The sequence below is a fragment of the Amblyomma mixtum genome, chromosome 5 (genome assembly GCF_055824585.1).
Source record: "Amblyomma mixtum isolate Tamu chromosome 5, ASM5582458v1, whole genome shotgun sequence".
In the NCBI taxonomy this organism is placed as follows: Eukaryota; Metazoa; Arthropoda; class Arachnida; order Ixodida; family Ixodidae; genus Amblyomma; species Amblyomma mixtum.
In genome coordinates this window covers 135,740,653-135,755,692 of record NC_143016.1, presented here as the reverse complement: position 1 = coordinate 135,755,692, position 15,040 = coordinate 135,740,653, and the positions used below count along the sequence as shown (strand labels likewise).

The 15,040-nt window shown below is 51.6% G+C and overlaps 1 protein-coding gene across 1 annotated transcript; it reads left to right on the top strand.

Annotated features, from left to right (window-relative positions):
• Window positions 1-4,509: 4,509 nt before the first annotated feature.
• Window positions 4,510-14,507, top strand: LOC149343858 (uncharacterized). The gene is made up of 4 exons (XM_089542514.1): window positions 4,510-4,526; window positions 8,332-8,824; window positions 11,400-12,179; window positions 13,671-14,507. Exons 1-4 carry the CDS (start codon window positions 4,510-4,512, stop codon window positions 14,442-14,444), a joined length of 2,064 nt encoding a protein of 687 aa, XP_089398640.1. The 3' UTR covers window positions 14,445-14,507.
• Window positions 14,508-15,040: the final 533 nt, after the last annotated feature.

Genomic DNA, 15,040 nt, shown 5'->3' with positions numbered 1-15,040 from the left:
CTGTGTGCAAAACAATTGGCGGTGCCTCAGCTCTGCTATGCCAGAACATACGTAGCGTGAGGTGAGGGCGAGGTATCCACATCTCGGCGGACACCTGAACCAGAGGGAAGGCGCATAACTGCCCTCTTGGAATAGTGGACACCTAAACCGTGCTTTAAGCTAGGTGGCGGTAGTGACAGATGTGCGCTTCATGCGTTTGCATGACAACGTTGTGCCAGAAACGCGACGCTGAAGCCGCAGGCCGTCGACATTCGTTGTGTTCATTGGCGCTGACAAGGTTTTACACTCCGATCATTTTAAGGTAAGGAAGTGCGCATAATGGCTCCTTGGGTCAGTGGACGCCTGGATCGTGCTTATAGGTACGGGGGTTGATGAGAGAGATATGTGGGCTGCAGCCATTAAGATTGTGCCACAAATGCGGCGCTGAAGCCAGGCAGTCGGCGTTCATTGTGTTTATTGGCGTTGTCAACGTTTTACACTCTGAACATTTTAAGGAAAGGAAGCGCGCGCCACGCCAGCTGTGCGCAGTGACGTCACTTGCTCCTCGCGCATGCGAAGCACGGCTCTCCGGAGCCACGCGTAACTGCTCAACCTCGGCCAGTGTAGCTCAAGCTACAAAATTGCTTCACGACGGTGCTTCGAGAATCCTAGCAGCACAGCGACATAGTTGTAGCTGTGTCGGCGCTTCACCAGGGAATGTCTCGCCGGACAGTGCCGCTTCCTCACGCCAGAAGTAAAAAGAAAATGGAAAGCGCAGCAAATGAGAGGCGTCGAGGTTTTCGATTTAATTTAACTGCCAAGACGGCCTGACCGAGAGGCCAATTTGCTGGAGTAAATATATTTTTCTCAAGTCTAGTCAAGTCTGACGACCACAAGTGCACGGTGAGGGCTTATGACCGGCTCCTTGGCGTGTCTTTTATTGCGAAAGCAATACTACGCTCATGAACGGCCTTTAGTGTAGCGGCGGCCGGTAGCCACGTTTGACCTTTCGAATGACCACTGACGTCATACCAGGGTGAGAGATGGGCTACCAAGTCGAGTCGTCGCGCAGCGGCGGCCGGTAGCCACGCGTGACATTTGTAATGACCTCTGAAGTCATGCCATGTCTAGTGACGTCATAGCGTGACGTCATACCAGGGTGAGAGATGCACTACCAAGTCGAGTCGTCGCGCAGCGGCGGCCGGTAGCCACGCGTGACATTTAGAATGACCTCTGACGTCATGCCATGCCTAGTGACGTCATAGCGCGACGTCATGCCAGGGTGAGAGATGCGCTGCCAAGTGGTGTCGTCGCGCAGCGGCTGCCGGTAGCCACGCGTGACCTGTAGACGCGGCGCACTGCGTTCCTTCTGTTGGAGGCGCTGCGCTTTTGCTTTCGCAACCTACCAGGCTTGACTAAGGCTAAGCCTCCGCCAATTTTTTTATTCCTCATTGCGGGTACGTCAAACACGCAGTGGAAAAGTTGCTGTCAACAAATTACATTTCTATAATGAAAGTAGCTCCTTCAAGCCTTCATGCAAATCTTTTTGAAAAGTTGATGATGATACTATTCGTCTTCATGGTCATATTTGCTACGTCTACAGTGGGACGTAATTCTCTGGTACTTTTCTCCAATTATACCCAGTTTGTACAGGGGAACGGGGACATGCACTATCTGAAATCTCCGAATAACCTTCTATCGCTCTTGACTCTGTTTTCCTCCCAGTGTTTTCTACTCCATACCATCCTAATGGAGCGAAAAAGCATGCAGCCTACATGCAGCCCACATTCCACCCAGGTCTCCTGACATTGTGGCGTCACCGCAACCTGCCCACCGTAGCAGGCGGCAACCGTCTCACCGGATTGTGGGCAAAGTGCCCATCGCGGCAGGATTAAGTTAGTTATTGACTACGAGAGGTTGCTCGGGAAGAGCAAGCAACAGGTCTCACAAGCCTTACCCCTGGCTGAATTGAAAACAGCCACCTGCCGAAGCAATAATGCATCGTTTAATCGCTGCCAAACTGCACCAGGAGTGGTATGAGGACTCCTCGCGATCTATGACTGTAAACTACAGAATGATCAGGTCTGCGGTTTCAGAATGATTTTCGTCTGAATTTGCCGAAAAATAGCAGCTGAAAGCATTTCAAGCTTAATAAAGACTAACCCATCATGGTAGCTCCGTGAATTTGTCGTTTTTTATCCGTACCCATCGTCCCAGGTTCAAATGCCGACTGCGGCGACCCATTTTGACGCAGGAAAAATGCAAGAACGCCCATCTGCGCTGTGCAAAGTGAGTGCACTCGATGAGCCCCAGGTGGTCGAAAGCAATCCGGAACCCTCCACTACGGCGTCTTTCAAGACTACGGCTTCAAGACGTTAAAACCCATGACGCGTTCCATACAATCAATAAGCCACTGAGACAAGCGAAGCGCAGGCTTCTTGCGACATATAAACTTTCGTCTGCTCTTTTCACGGAAGACCCCACAAAAAGCAATGCATTTTTTAAACTATCTTCTTCCTTGTCTACAACCTCTCCTTCCTCTTCATCTCATTTCAAGCAGGCTTGAATCGCATGAGTAACCTATCCGCCTGTCCAGGACGCCTAGTAAACTGCGTATGCTATACCTAACCATGTCCACGAATAACGGCCAGCCCAGACTGCTCAATGGTGACTGCGGCCCGGCCCCACACCAGCTCCGTCAAAGATCAGAGATTGAGGCTTCACACATGCCCCGGGTTTTTCAGCTTAGCTAGTGAAGCAGCGCTACCGCGCTAAGTTCGGCCGATCTAATGGAGTCGAGGCGCGAGCGATGATGCGGGCCCTGCGTCCAAAAGATATATGACGAAGGATTGGTCGGCAAGAGACCCGCTGCCGCCAGGTGCCGGATTCTGGTCGGTTTCAGTGTCGGGCAAACACACAGCAGGTGGAGGATATCAACCGCCGCATTTCGGTATTTACCGATAGGACGCCCGGGCGGGGATGCGTCTCGAAATTGAGGCTGCTTTCAAGTTACGGCAGGTGTGAAGGCAACCCCGGCCTGGATCAACCTCCTCTGCACGCGTAAGACTGCGGAGAGAGTTACCATACACGGAGGTGGTAATTAAGTTTGGTTTGGTTTGTGAGGGTTTAACGTCCCAAAGTGACTCAGACTATGAGGGATGCCGTATTGAAGGGCTCCGGAAATTTCGACCACCTGAGTTTCTTTAACCTGCACTGACACTGCACATCACACGGGCCTCTAGAATTTCGCCTCCATCGAAATTCGACCGCCGCGGCCGGAATCGAACCCGCGTCTTTCGGGGCAGTAGCCGAGCGGCAGAACCTCTGAGCCACCGCGGCGGCACACAGAGGGATGCGATCACATGAGCGGCGGCATAGGTGCTCCTTTCTCGTTAAAAGAAGGGAGGCGTCATCCAGATTAAGGAGTCGAGGCAATGACGGGGCTGATGTCGCTTGTCGCGCCGCATAGTCTGCACGGCTTTGGGAGCTCAGAAGGTCACGTGGCATCCACTGGATACGAATTGGCTGTACGATGCGTGCTGCCACACAATGGATGTTTTGACAAATTTCTGGACTGCGACTGACGCGTCGGAGAAGGCGTGTTCCTTCAAGTGCATCGGTTCGAATGACAATGCAGGCCGTAGGGAGCATGGGAATGGCGGCCACAGAGCAAAGCTTCCTCACAGATTTCGTCACTTTCTGTTAACGCTATAGCGTTAAAAGCCTAGTTCATCAGAAAAATCCGGTGCCGCCGCTGTGCGCGAAAAATCAGAGACATGGCTCTGGCAGGTGATCCTCTGAGAGCAACCTAGGAAGCAAGTGGACCATTTAGATCACGTGATATTTGCGGCTTCGTCACAACCTGCCCGCCGGATAGTAAGCAAACTGCCCACCGTAGCAAGCGGCAGTTAAAATAATGATTAGTCGCTCAGGATGAGCAACCAGGGTCACACAAAGTCTACCGCTGGGAGCACCTGCCTTCGTAGGGCAGTGGCGCACCGTTTAACCGTTGTACTACTGCGCCAGGCGTGTTATGGACACTCCCAGCGATCTATGAATCTAAAGCATGGAACGGCCAGTTCCGCATGTATATAAACATTAACCCTTCAACGCATTGGTGTCGGACCCGTAAGGCGGAGCTTAAGTCCGATTTCGCCGATCTTTGTCTGAAGTGTGCTTGACCTTGAAAACCGAGCCTCGAACCGAAAGCGAAACTGAAGTTCTAAAGCATTTACTTCGAATTTGGCGACCGGGCTAAACGTCCGTATTTTTTTTTTTTCAGAACCGACTAGCGCGTTGCAATTCACTTCCCGTGCCATCATGTCTACCTTTATTGTAAAGATAATGTCTCGCTATACACAGTCGTTTACTTTCGTGGGACCGTGGCGACATCGCCAGAAGAAGAGGAAGTGTTCTTTAAGGAGCGCTCGCGGAGCTTCTCGGCACAAAGAAGATCAGGCAATTACTCGGCGAGCATCACTACGGCCGTAGGAAGAGAAAGTCCTTTGCTCTTCGACAAGCAGCGTGAACATGACTACAGGCACGCAGTAAGTGACTTCGCAGCGCTCATGAAATTAACGCTATCACTTTTAACGCTATAGCCTTAAGGGTCCCATTCAGCTGAGACCCCGGCGTCAGCGGCGTTGGCGTGCCGAAAAAGCAGGTGGCCCACCTGCCACCTATAGGGCACGTGACCTGGTCATGTCATCGTAATTTGCCCACCGGATTGTGAGCAAACCGCCCGCCGTGGCACGCGGCTTTTAAATTAATTATTGGTCGCTACAGATTTCTCGCGCAATGGTGCATCGCTTAACACTGAACCCGGACTGCTATGAGTACTCCTCGCGATCTATGAATACCAAGTACAGAATGGCCAATTCAGCATATATGGGCTTGTAGGCAGAGCCTAAGCGACAGAGGAGTGTTTGCACGGGAGGGACCTATAAAGCTATTGCAATGTGCTATTAAGGATAGGTTAAGCGTTATGTACGGTTAAAGAACAGTGTCTGCGTCAGCTAAGGAATTCCCAAAGAGGACCGCACGTCACTGAAGGGACGCGTTAACGTTTAATGCGGATATTGAGTGTTCTTTCAAGTTTTTTTGCGGCTGCTTTGCCAGTGTGTGCTTGGTAAATTGGTTTTTTGAGGAAAGGAAATGGCGCAGTATCTGTCTCACATATCTAGGCGGACACCTGAACCGCGCCGCAAGGGAAGGGAAGAAGGTGGGAGTGAAAGGAGAAAGAGAGAAAGAGGTGCCGTAATGTAGGTCTCCGGAATAATTTCGACCGCCTGGGGATCTTTAAAGTGCACTGACATCGCACAGCGCACGGGCGCCTCTTGCGTTCCGCCTCCATCGAAACGCGGCCGCCGCGGTCGGGCTGGCCATGCCAGTGCTGTTGTATTAGCTCGATGTCGGTTTGTCGGTAAGGAGTGTGGTGTTTCTGCTGAGGGTGTGTTGTAGGGAGGGAGGGGGGAGGGAGGGAGGGAGGGAGGGAGGGAGGGAGGGAGGGAGGGAAAGAGGGAGGGAGGGAGGGAGGGATGCTCTGAAAATAGGTACCCCCTCTTTCTTACAGAATTAACTTTTGTTGTGTAAGGGTGGACACTGTCGCGCTGCCCACGTTAGACTAGAATAGCCGTTTCTGTCTATGTTGAACATGTTCATTCCCCAAGGGGCCGACATGTATGAACAGTGTTGTATATATCTGTCTGTTTGTTCAAATAGCCCAGATCATAGTTTTATCCGCGTAGGTTCTCAGCCCCGCTTTTCCGAAGGGCAGCGCTGGTGTAGCAAATAAATGATGTAAACTCCTGTTTTTTTCGGCTATGGAGCGAAGCCGGAATAGGTAAATAAGTGAAAGCCGCCAGAAGCCCTCAGGCTGGCTGTTTGTTGCCGTCTTTACTTAAAGCCTTTGAATTAAAGGACACGTTGGAAGGAAGCCTCCGCCCATCTAACAGCGAAAGCCGGTGAGCAAGCTCGCCGCTAGGTGGCACTGGCTGTACGAAGCGGTGGCCGAATACAAATATCTCGGAGTATGGGTAAACAAAGGGTAGATATACACGGAAAAGCATGAAGAGCCTCTTAGGGCCGAAGGGCGAAGAAATGCCGGGACAGGAAAACATAGGGTATTATGGGGGTAAAAAAATATCTAGTACTGAGAGGTATTTGCAAAGTAATAATGGTGCCGCAGCTTACTTTTGGAATTCCGGGTGTGTTCTTAAGGGCAGAAGTTCAGTCGAGATTAGAAGTAAATCGGAGAGCTGTTGGTAGATCAGCACTTGGTGCCCACGGCAAAACCACAAACGAAACAGTACGGGAGAAATGGGCTCTGCATCATTCTAAGCACGGGAAGCTCAGAGTAAAATATTATATGAGTAAAATATTATTGTATCGATAATGGAAACGGCACAGCAGAAAGGAACCGTTCTATGATAACTCAAGGGGAAGTGTCCAACTCTTTGAAGCTAGATCAGTGGCCCTTAGAACGCGCAGCTACAAAAATATTTAACGAACATGACACATGTGCAGTATGTGGTAAATCTGCAGAAACAATTCAACACCTCATACTCAAATTAGACGATATCCATCCGGATGTCGATGCTGGCGCAGTCACTCTTCCTGGGGTCCTAGGGTTTAAAGATACCAATGGTCATGTAAATAATCGTGCGCTGGAAGTTAGCAGAGAGTGATTGGAGGATTGGTGGCTCAAAAGCATAAGAGTAACATAAGGTTTGAAGTGTAGTAAAACCTATTTAAATAAAATGACGAATTTTAAGACCAATTTACAGCACATGTAAACAAAAATAAAGAAAAAAAGCCGAGCGTGGTGGCATCTCTCTCCACCCCGTTTCAAAGGGAACCCGCCTATCCATCCATCGATCTAGCAATCCTGCAATGCGATCCTGTGCATGAGACCGAAGGCTCAAGCAAGGTTAGAAATCCAACAACGCGACGTAGGGAGGCTTGCATGGGAAGCACATGGCAATACACCAACTCATGGGGCACAGGGTGATATGGGATGGGTGCCATTCGCGATTAGCAAAGCTAGCAGTAAGATAAAATTCGAGGAGCGATTGAGAGAAACGGGGGAAAAGCAGGGGGCTAGGAAAGTTTCCAGCTACTTGTACATGAGGAACGTCGACACAAAGTGGAGAAAGCAAAGTAGAAAACTGGCAAGCAAATATGTGGACTGCAGCCGGGGACAAATCAGGGATTATCGGTTAAGAAAAATGTTAAAGACGAAGAGAGGGCTGTGTGGAAAACAGGGACGCTAACGAAATCGGCGCTCTGAACATGCAGAATATTTAAGTAGGAAATTGCCAAAGAAAATATCTACGATAATTGTAGGGGAAGCTCTTTGCTGTCCGAGACCAGGACGGGAGTATTGCGGACTAGACACGTTATGCGGTGCATGTGAAGAGGTGGTAGAAACGGCTTGACAATTGATACTTTTGCGCAAAGGGCTTCACCCTTCAGTTGGAAGCATCGGGGCTGATTCATTGAAAGTAGTGTGGTTTAAGGACAGGGAAGAGAAAATAGATTTTAAACGGGCAGAAATAACCAAGCGGAGGTTTTCCGATTGGCGGCTAAAATCAAGACAAAACTGAAATTTGACGAGTCGTAGATAGGTGACGTGAGCCACTGCCCGATTTAAAGGGTTCAGCCCCATCTATCCGTCCGTCCGTTCGTGTCCGTCCGTCCGTCCGTCCGTCCATCCATCCATCCATCCATCCATCCATCCATCCATCCGTCCGTCCGTCCGTCCGTCCGTCCGTCCGTCCGTCCGTCCGTCCGTCCGTCCGTCCATCCATCCATCCATCCATCCACCCACCCATTGGCATTCTTTCCCAGTTCATAAATCTTTTTACGGTAAAAGGAGCAGTGATAGCCGCAATATCCGACCATTTAGCGCCTTGCGCAGTCTTGTTTATAAGGCGCTAAATAAACACAAGCTGTAAGTTTTTTACTGCTTTTTAACGCTCGTTATCTAAGTCGAATTATCATAGCATTTATGCACTATGCTGATTACAATGTGCTTATATTGGCTGATATTGCCTTGCGAAAGGAGGCCGCGTTCGCGAAAGCATGATTCGGTCTGAATTGGTCGTTCGACCCCAGGCGCGGGGTGATGTTTAATCGGGCAGTCGCTAGAAGCGCTAGAACTGGTCCAACAAAGCTGTTACAGGTGCTGCAACAGGCGTGTCCCAGTAACATTCAGCATGCTAGCTGCTCAGAAAAGCTACAAAGAAGCAGACGCTTACATGAGCGCTTTAAGGCTCGCGCAAAAATGTTGCTACTCCTCTCTCCCGAACCTGAACCTGCACTTGATAATAAAAGCGCCGCCATCCCATTCAGTGAGTCCTCCGGCACCGAGGACTCGATCCCACCTCGGATCCTATGGCTGAACCAGCACCTTCCCTGGAGCCAGTTCATCTTCGCCGAGACGGTCGTCGTGGCCGCCATCACAGTGCTCGTGGTGGTCGGGACTCTGGTGGCGCAGGCGGTGCTGGGCTTCTACGCGCCGCCCTGCAGCACGCAGGCCTGCGACGACGCCATGGCCCTGGCGCGTCGCTCCGCGCGGCCGCGGCTTCCGCCCTGCAACGGCTTCCACGAGCACCTGTGCGGACCCGGTGTCGCGGATCGCTCGAAGGTGTTCCATCTCCAGCACATCGCGTCCAACTCCCTACTCGAGAGGGCCGCCGCGGCGGGCAGCGACGCCGGGCAGCAGCAAAAGGGAGCCATGGAGAAAGCGGCCATCTTCTACGCCACCTGCCACAGGCTCTTCTTACCTCCTTCCGAGGCGTCCAGCTTCCGCCACGACGTCAGCAATGTCCTCACGATACTCAAGGTGGGGTATATATACGGCCGAGCCTACTCTACTGGAATTTTTTCGGGTTAGAAGACGTGACTTAATAGTAAGAGCCATCGAAGAAGCGCTCATATCTAAGAAGGCTTTTTTGCAAGACTTTAAGCGGGCGGCCAGTGGTGACAATACAAACCCTTCCCGGGAGAAGAAGCCGCCAAACATTGCGAATGAGGACAGGGCTTATAAGGCTAGGGAGTGTAGAAGGTAAAAAGTTTCTACAGCCAAGTGATAATTGTACCGTCTTTGCCAAAAGTAACCAGGCTTCATGTTTTGCTTCTCGCTTGTATTCTAAAGCCAACATGGATTCCCAGAAGGTAACAACTTGTTTAGAAGTGAGGACAGGATCTCGCCTTTACTTTCCATAGATTTAATGCTTCATAAGTGGTATGAAGTCTGTACCACCTAACTCAGAAGCGAAGCACGCACCCTGGTTACTATTGGCGAAGACGGTACATCACCCGTGAAAGGCCATCAGGGAAAATACAGCAAAGGTTTTTTTGTCAGCTTATCTATATGCTCTGCCCCGTGATTCGCTAATCCCAGTGAGGGCTGTGCTGCACGAGCTCGTGTACGTTTCGACGGCTTCACGTGACGTTTGCGAACAGCGCCTTTACTGAAGGCTACACCCCCTCGCTGTCTTATACCGCTTTAAATCGTGTTTTCTCGCACCCGCTTCCTGTTACGTGAGCCCAGTGCGTCGGCCCTGCCAGTTCCTCTCCCTGCTGCACCTGACGCTGTGTCGTGGTGGTTAGCGCATTTGTGTGCTGAGCCCAAGGACTCGCGTGGCCACATCCCGGTCATGGCGGCTCCGTTTCGATGGAGGCGAAACGTACAAGACGCCCAAGTGCTATGCGATGTCTGTGCAAGTTAGAGCCCGAGACGGTCTGAAGTATTGCGGAGTCTTCCACTATGGCGCCACTTTCTCTCTCTCTTCTTTCACTCTCTCCGTCCTCCCTACTCTCACGGCGCCGCTGAGGTGGGCACCAAGAAGTGGAAAAGTAACTTCACTTTTATTTTTCATCGAAACCAATTTTTATTTATTTTTCCCAGCTTCCACTATCCCCCGTATTGCCTCATCCGCGTGGAACGATAGCACAGCGCGCACGCGCTGCGATTTCCCCTCTCTTTGCAGCTTCCACCCTCACGCTCTAGCAGCGCACAGCACACGGGCGTGTTTTGCATTTCTGTGGCACCCGTGCGCCCAGGTGGTCGAAATTATTCAGCTTACCCGAGTTACTCGGTAGTAATTGGGATAAGTTAGGAGCAGCGTCGCGCCAGCTGCGCGAGAAGTTGCTCGGGAGGAGCAACACAGGTCGCACGCTCCCTACGGGTGGCTGTGGCAGGAACCGCCACCTGCCAGGTCAGTGGCGCATCGCTTAACCGCTGCACCACTGCGCCCGGAGTGGTATGAGTGCTCCCAGAGATCTATGAATGTAGAGTCGAGATCGAATGAAGAATGTGGGCATTAACCCATGGTGCTCCGAATGTTGTGCGGTTTGCCCCCCTCACTGCCGCTTGTTATTTGTAATGAATACCGTATTTAACCCACGATGACCGTACTTGCCCAAATGAGGATGTCTTCTTGTCGGAGCATTGCCTAGCGGACTGAGGCTCCTTTGACTCCTGAGGCTTTGTTCATTTTAGTGCACAAGCACTGTAATTGCCGTTAGGAGAAAATGCAGGTGTGTGTCTCTGCGCGGCCTCCCAGTGAAGGCTTCAGCGCCTGCAGTGAACTGAGCCCGAGAACTGGCCTCTGACGAGAGGTTAGAGGGAAAATCTGCATTGGTGGATACGGACGCATAGCGCGCACGCCGCGCCTAAGCTAGCGGCGAATGCGGAGGACAAGCCTGCGGATAGCGATCGCTGATCAGCGTAACACGTCAGCGAGGGCGTGCCATCGGCTGATCCAACGTGTCACGCTAAGTATCGCGAAATATGTTCTATGCAATATATGTAAAAGTATAAAAAAATGACTTGCGAGCTATAAAAGACAGCCCGAGTGAAGCGAAATTAATTGACGAACCTTTCAGGCAATGGGATGCTGCAAATGAGAAAAGTATCAATTGGAATACCATCAGGCTAAAGGCGCATTCTTCTTAGGCAGTTCAATGCATCGTACCACCTGAGCGCCTGGCCATTTTTTTTATTTTGTATTTACAAGCATCACGACTTCCTCCCTTCTCTCTGTTGTGCATCTCTATCATAATCAAGGCAGTCATATCACCAGAAATCGCCAGATAGTAGGCCTTCCACACTACGTCATCAACGCATATGGGCCGAGTATTTCGATAATAATTCGGTTCTGTAGTCTCTAGGTAACATAGCCTACGTAAAATATCGCTTTCCTGCATATTTGACAGCATAGGTCTTATGCTGAACCCCCAGTGGTATGTGCAGAGTAACATCGCATGATGAATCAGAATGTGAAAGCATAGCCTCACTTTCATTCGCGTCCACATTGCATCGACACTAGAATATCTTAGCACCGCGGACAGAAAGCTACGCGCACGTAAAAAAATACAAAAAAGTTCTGTCTTTCCTTTTCTCCACACTGCAGACGCATTGGCAAGGCATTGTGCAGCTATCCTCCCACGACCTATCCACGCTGGAGTTCATGCTTCGCCTTGTCGTGAAGCACCGAATCGAGCTGGGTTTCCAAATCCGCCTTTACGACGGCAACCTCTTCATCAAATCCGCTAATTCGCTGCGCAACCAGCTCGACCTTCCGCCGCGCCACCTGGAGGCCATGCTGGGTGTGGCGCTGAACGCCAGCGGCGCCACTGTGCACCCGTCGCAGCTGACCGAGTTCCTGCTGATCGACGAATCACTCACAAACCTTTCCGACGACGACGACGAGCTAGCGGTGGCGCTACCGCCTAAGCAGTTCTTTCAGAAAATCTACCCCAGGGAGCGCGAGACGTGGCTCAAGGCACTGACCGATACACCGCAGCTGGCGGACTCCCTGGAACCAACCAAGCTCGTGCGAGTGCGAGACCTGTCCTTCCTGCAGATCTTCACCAACTTCGTTTTCAAGACGGCCTCGAAAACAAAACGCTCGCTCTGGTTGCTGTTCCACGCGCTTCTGCCGGCCTTGAAGGCGGAAGTCGTGCGAGGGATGCAAGCAGACGCGGTGACGCACGTGGTCGAGTCGTTCTGCTACCGAGAGTGCCAGGGGTCCCAGTACGGAGTGGCCTTGGACTCCTTCCTGTGGACGTCCATCCTGGGATCGCACAGCGGCCGTTCTGCCGTTCCCATTGGCGTAGACCTGCTGCGATCCCAAGCTGCCCTTGTGGCGGCGAGGCTGTTCCGCGGAGGGCTTCTGCATGAGGTCTTGCAGGTGTGTTGCATTCCGAAAGCCGTTGTTCTCGAGCTGGCCGTGGCGCTTACAGAGTGGGTAGTGGGCTGAAAGCGCTCGTGATCACTGCGAGCACGTTCGTTTACCTTCTTCACTGTGTAACGTTACGTAAAGCCGCCACTCGACAAGTGCAGAGCTTCACACACTTGCCTAATACCAGGGCAGTGTCTTCACATGCGCACAAGGTCACGCTGTCTTGAGCCAAGCAGCATCCGTTAGGTGGCACTAATGCACAGTGGTCAACGCGCAGATGTCGTTAAAGTTGATAGATTGGTGAGAAACACAAGAAATACCGAGCGTGTAGGGCCGCTGCTAACACCAACACGCACATACGCACCCACAAACACGCACACGCACGCACGCACGCGCACACACACGCACACACATTCACACTCCTCTGAATAAAAAGGCGCGTGTGTGATTGTGACGCGTGTGTGTGGAACTCGTACGGCTCAATAGAGAGGATGAAAACAACGTTTTACCAGTTCACAAAAATAGAAAATCGCTCATTATATTGGCCTCTTATTTCACTGCTTGTGACGTAGCTCACTGTTGACGCGTATGTTCCTGCAAGTTTCTCTTTGGCCCTCAAACACTCCAAAAACAACAGGACAAGTTTTAAGCTGCGAAGGCAAGGAGAAACGGGGCTTCCGCTTTTCACTTTTATATTTATACTGCGCTTCTGGTGCACAGCTAACATCCTGAAATAGCAAGTTGACATCTTAGTCTCAGAACATTTTCTATCAGCCCTTTGCAGAAGACAAAAAAGCTTCGCGCTCCTTCTGTTTACGTGGCAGTAGTTGTGTGAATTGAATTTCAGTGCAATATTAAAATACCGCTCTCAAGTTGACACAGCAAGCAGCACGCTGCAGAGAGACATTTCATCCGTTTTTGTGTTGTCCATTCGACTTGATATTTTTCATCACCTATGAGCGCCCCCAAAAGTTGTGTAACTCTTAAAGCACTGAAAATATTCTGTTAACTATAGGAACAAGGAACCTAGAGCCCCAGTGGTCTGCATAATCGAGGATAAGGATTAATGTTGAGCGCCCGTCATTGTTTACTTTTCTGTACCTCACACAATCTCTGAAAAGCTCTCGCGGATCAAACCGGTTTTTTAATTTTATTCCGTCTCTCCTGGAAACTACAGCTTCGCTTACCTCAACCCCCAAGCGATGCTTGTCGACACGCCTTTCATATGGCGTCTCCTGTGACGAAAAAAGATATCGCTCTAGAGTAACATGAGAGTAGCGCAAAACTAGGACGACGGACAAAAGGGGAGAGAACACGCACCAACAACACAGGCACTACAGCGCCTGTGTTGTTGGTGTGTGTTCTCTCCCCTTTTGTCCGTCGTCCTAGTTTTGCGCTACTCTTATGTTATGGATCAATACCGACTTGCCCAAATTTCAACCCTGGTGAATCATAGCTCTAGAGTAGCTTACTGTGAAGCTTCGGTCTTCCTCCGCGCAGCAAATCGAGGACGTCGAGGTGACGCTCCTCCTAGGCCCCAACTCCCCCGAGGAAGTCAAGCAGCTCGAGCTCCTCTACAAGGACCTGCCCATGCCGAGCCAGTCCGACTACTACGTGAACCGCCTGATGCCCACCACGGTGCTTCAGGATGATATGAAAATGGCGGAACGGCACTCGCGCTGTCTTGAAGACGATGTGCGAGACGTGTCCGTGGCTGGTAGGCGTCGCCAATGTGTGTTGCCGGCCGGAGTGTCCCACCCGTTGTTCTACGCGGGCGCCGAGCCGTTCGTGAACTTCCCGACGCTGGGCTTCCTTCTGGCGGAGCCGTACGCCAACGTCCTCTTCGACGCGCTGAGACGCGCGCCCCCCGGCACGGAGCCCTCGGGACGCTTCGCGGCCACTCTCGCCTGCCTCCACCGCCAGCTAGAGTCGCTCACCAACGCGACGCTGGCTGGGGACGCCAAGCCCATGGCTCTGTTTCGCCACGCCGGGGCTTTGCAACTGGCGCACGACGCGGTCGAGAACTCGGGCGGCTTCAGCGGCGGCGACCCGGAGCGGCGCGCCTTCTTCGAGCGCCACTGCTGGATGTGGTGCTCGCACTTGCTGGGCTCGTCGCGCACGTCCTCGGCGCCCCGGCTCGACGACAGGACGGTGTGCAGCATCGCCGTGCGAAACGTGCTCGCCTTCTACCGCGCCTTCCGCTGCTACCCCGAGGACTACATGGGCAACGTGGAGGTGTGCGCCGTATTTGGGGTGCCGCCGTACAAGGAGTGACTGTTCCGCGGAAACCGACGCGTGTTGTGAAGAGCGCAATTCATACATAAGGGGATGCTGAAAACTTACCCCACTTGTGATTACGGCCATCTAAGCATGTGCATGTGTGTGTGTTTTGCTTTTTCAGAGCTAAAGAGACTGGGACGATGGCACTGGCCGTTTCTTGCAATTCTTTTCTTTATTCTTTGAAGATATGTCAGTTTAAAAATAATGTAAAAAAACAACTCATGCAGCAATCAACAATATGCTCTTTGGCTTCTTTACAAATACAAAGATCGCTAGAATTTTATGAATACTTACGTTTACAAATTAATGGACAGCGCAGTACTTCCGCTGCACGTTAATCTCTTAACGCCTTCAATGTGCACTTTTTTTTTCTGTGCGTCCACTTTGCACCAAAGCTGTGATTAGCGCTATAACCGAAGCGCTCTTAGAATATATGCTCCCGGACAACTTTTTATGGTTCTACAGCCAAGTCTGGGCGTGAGGAGTGGTCTACCCCAGCCCTAGCGACCCCGTGGCATGCCCCGCACCCTCCCGCCAACTTACCCCCTTCGCCTCTCCGCACAGCAGGCAAGGGGACGCATACTTCGCTT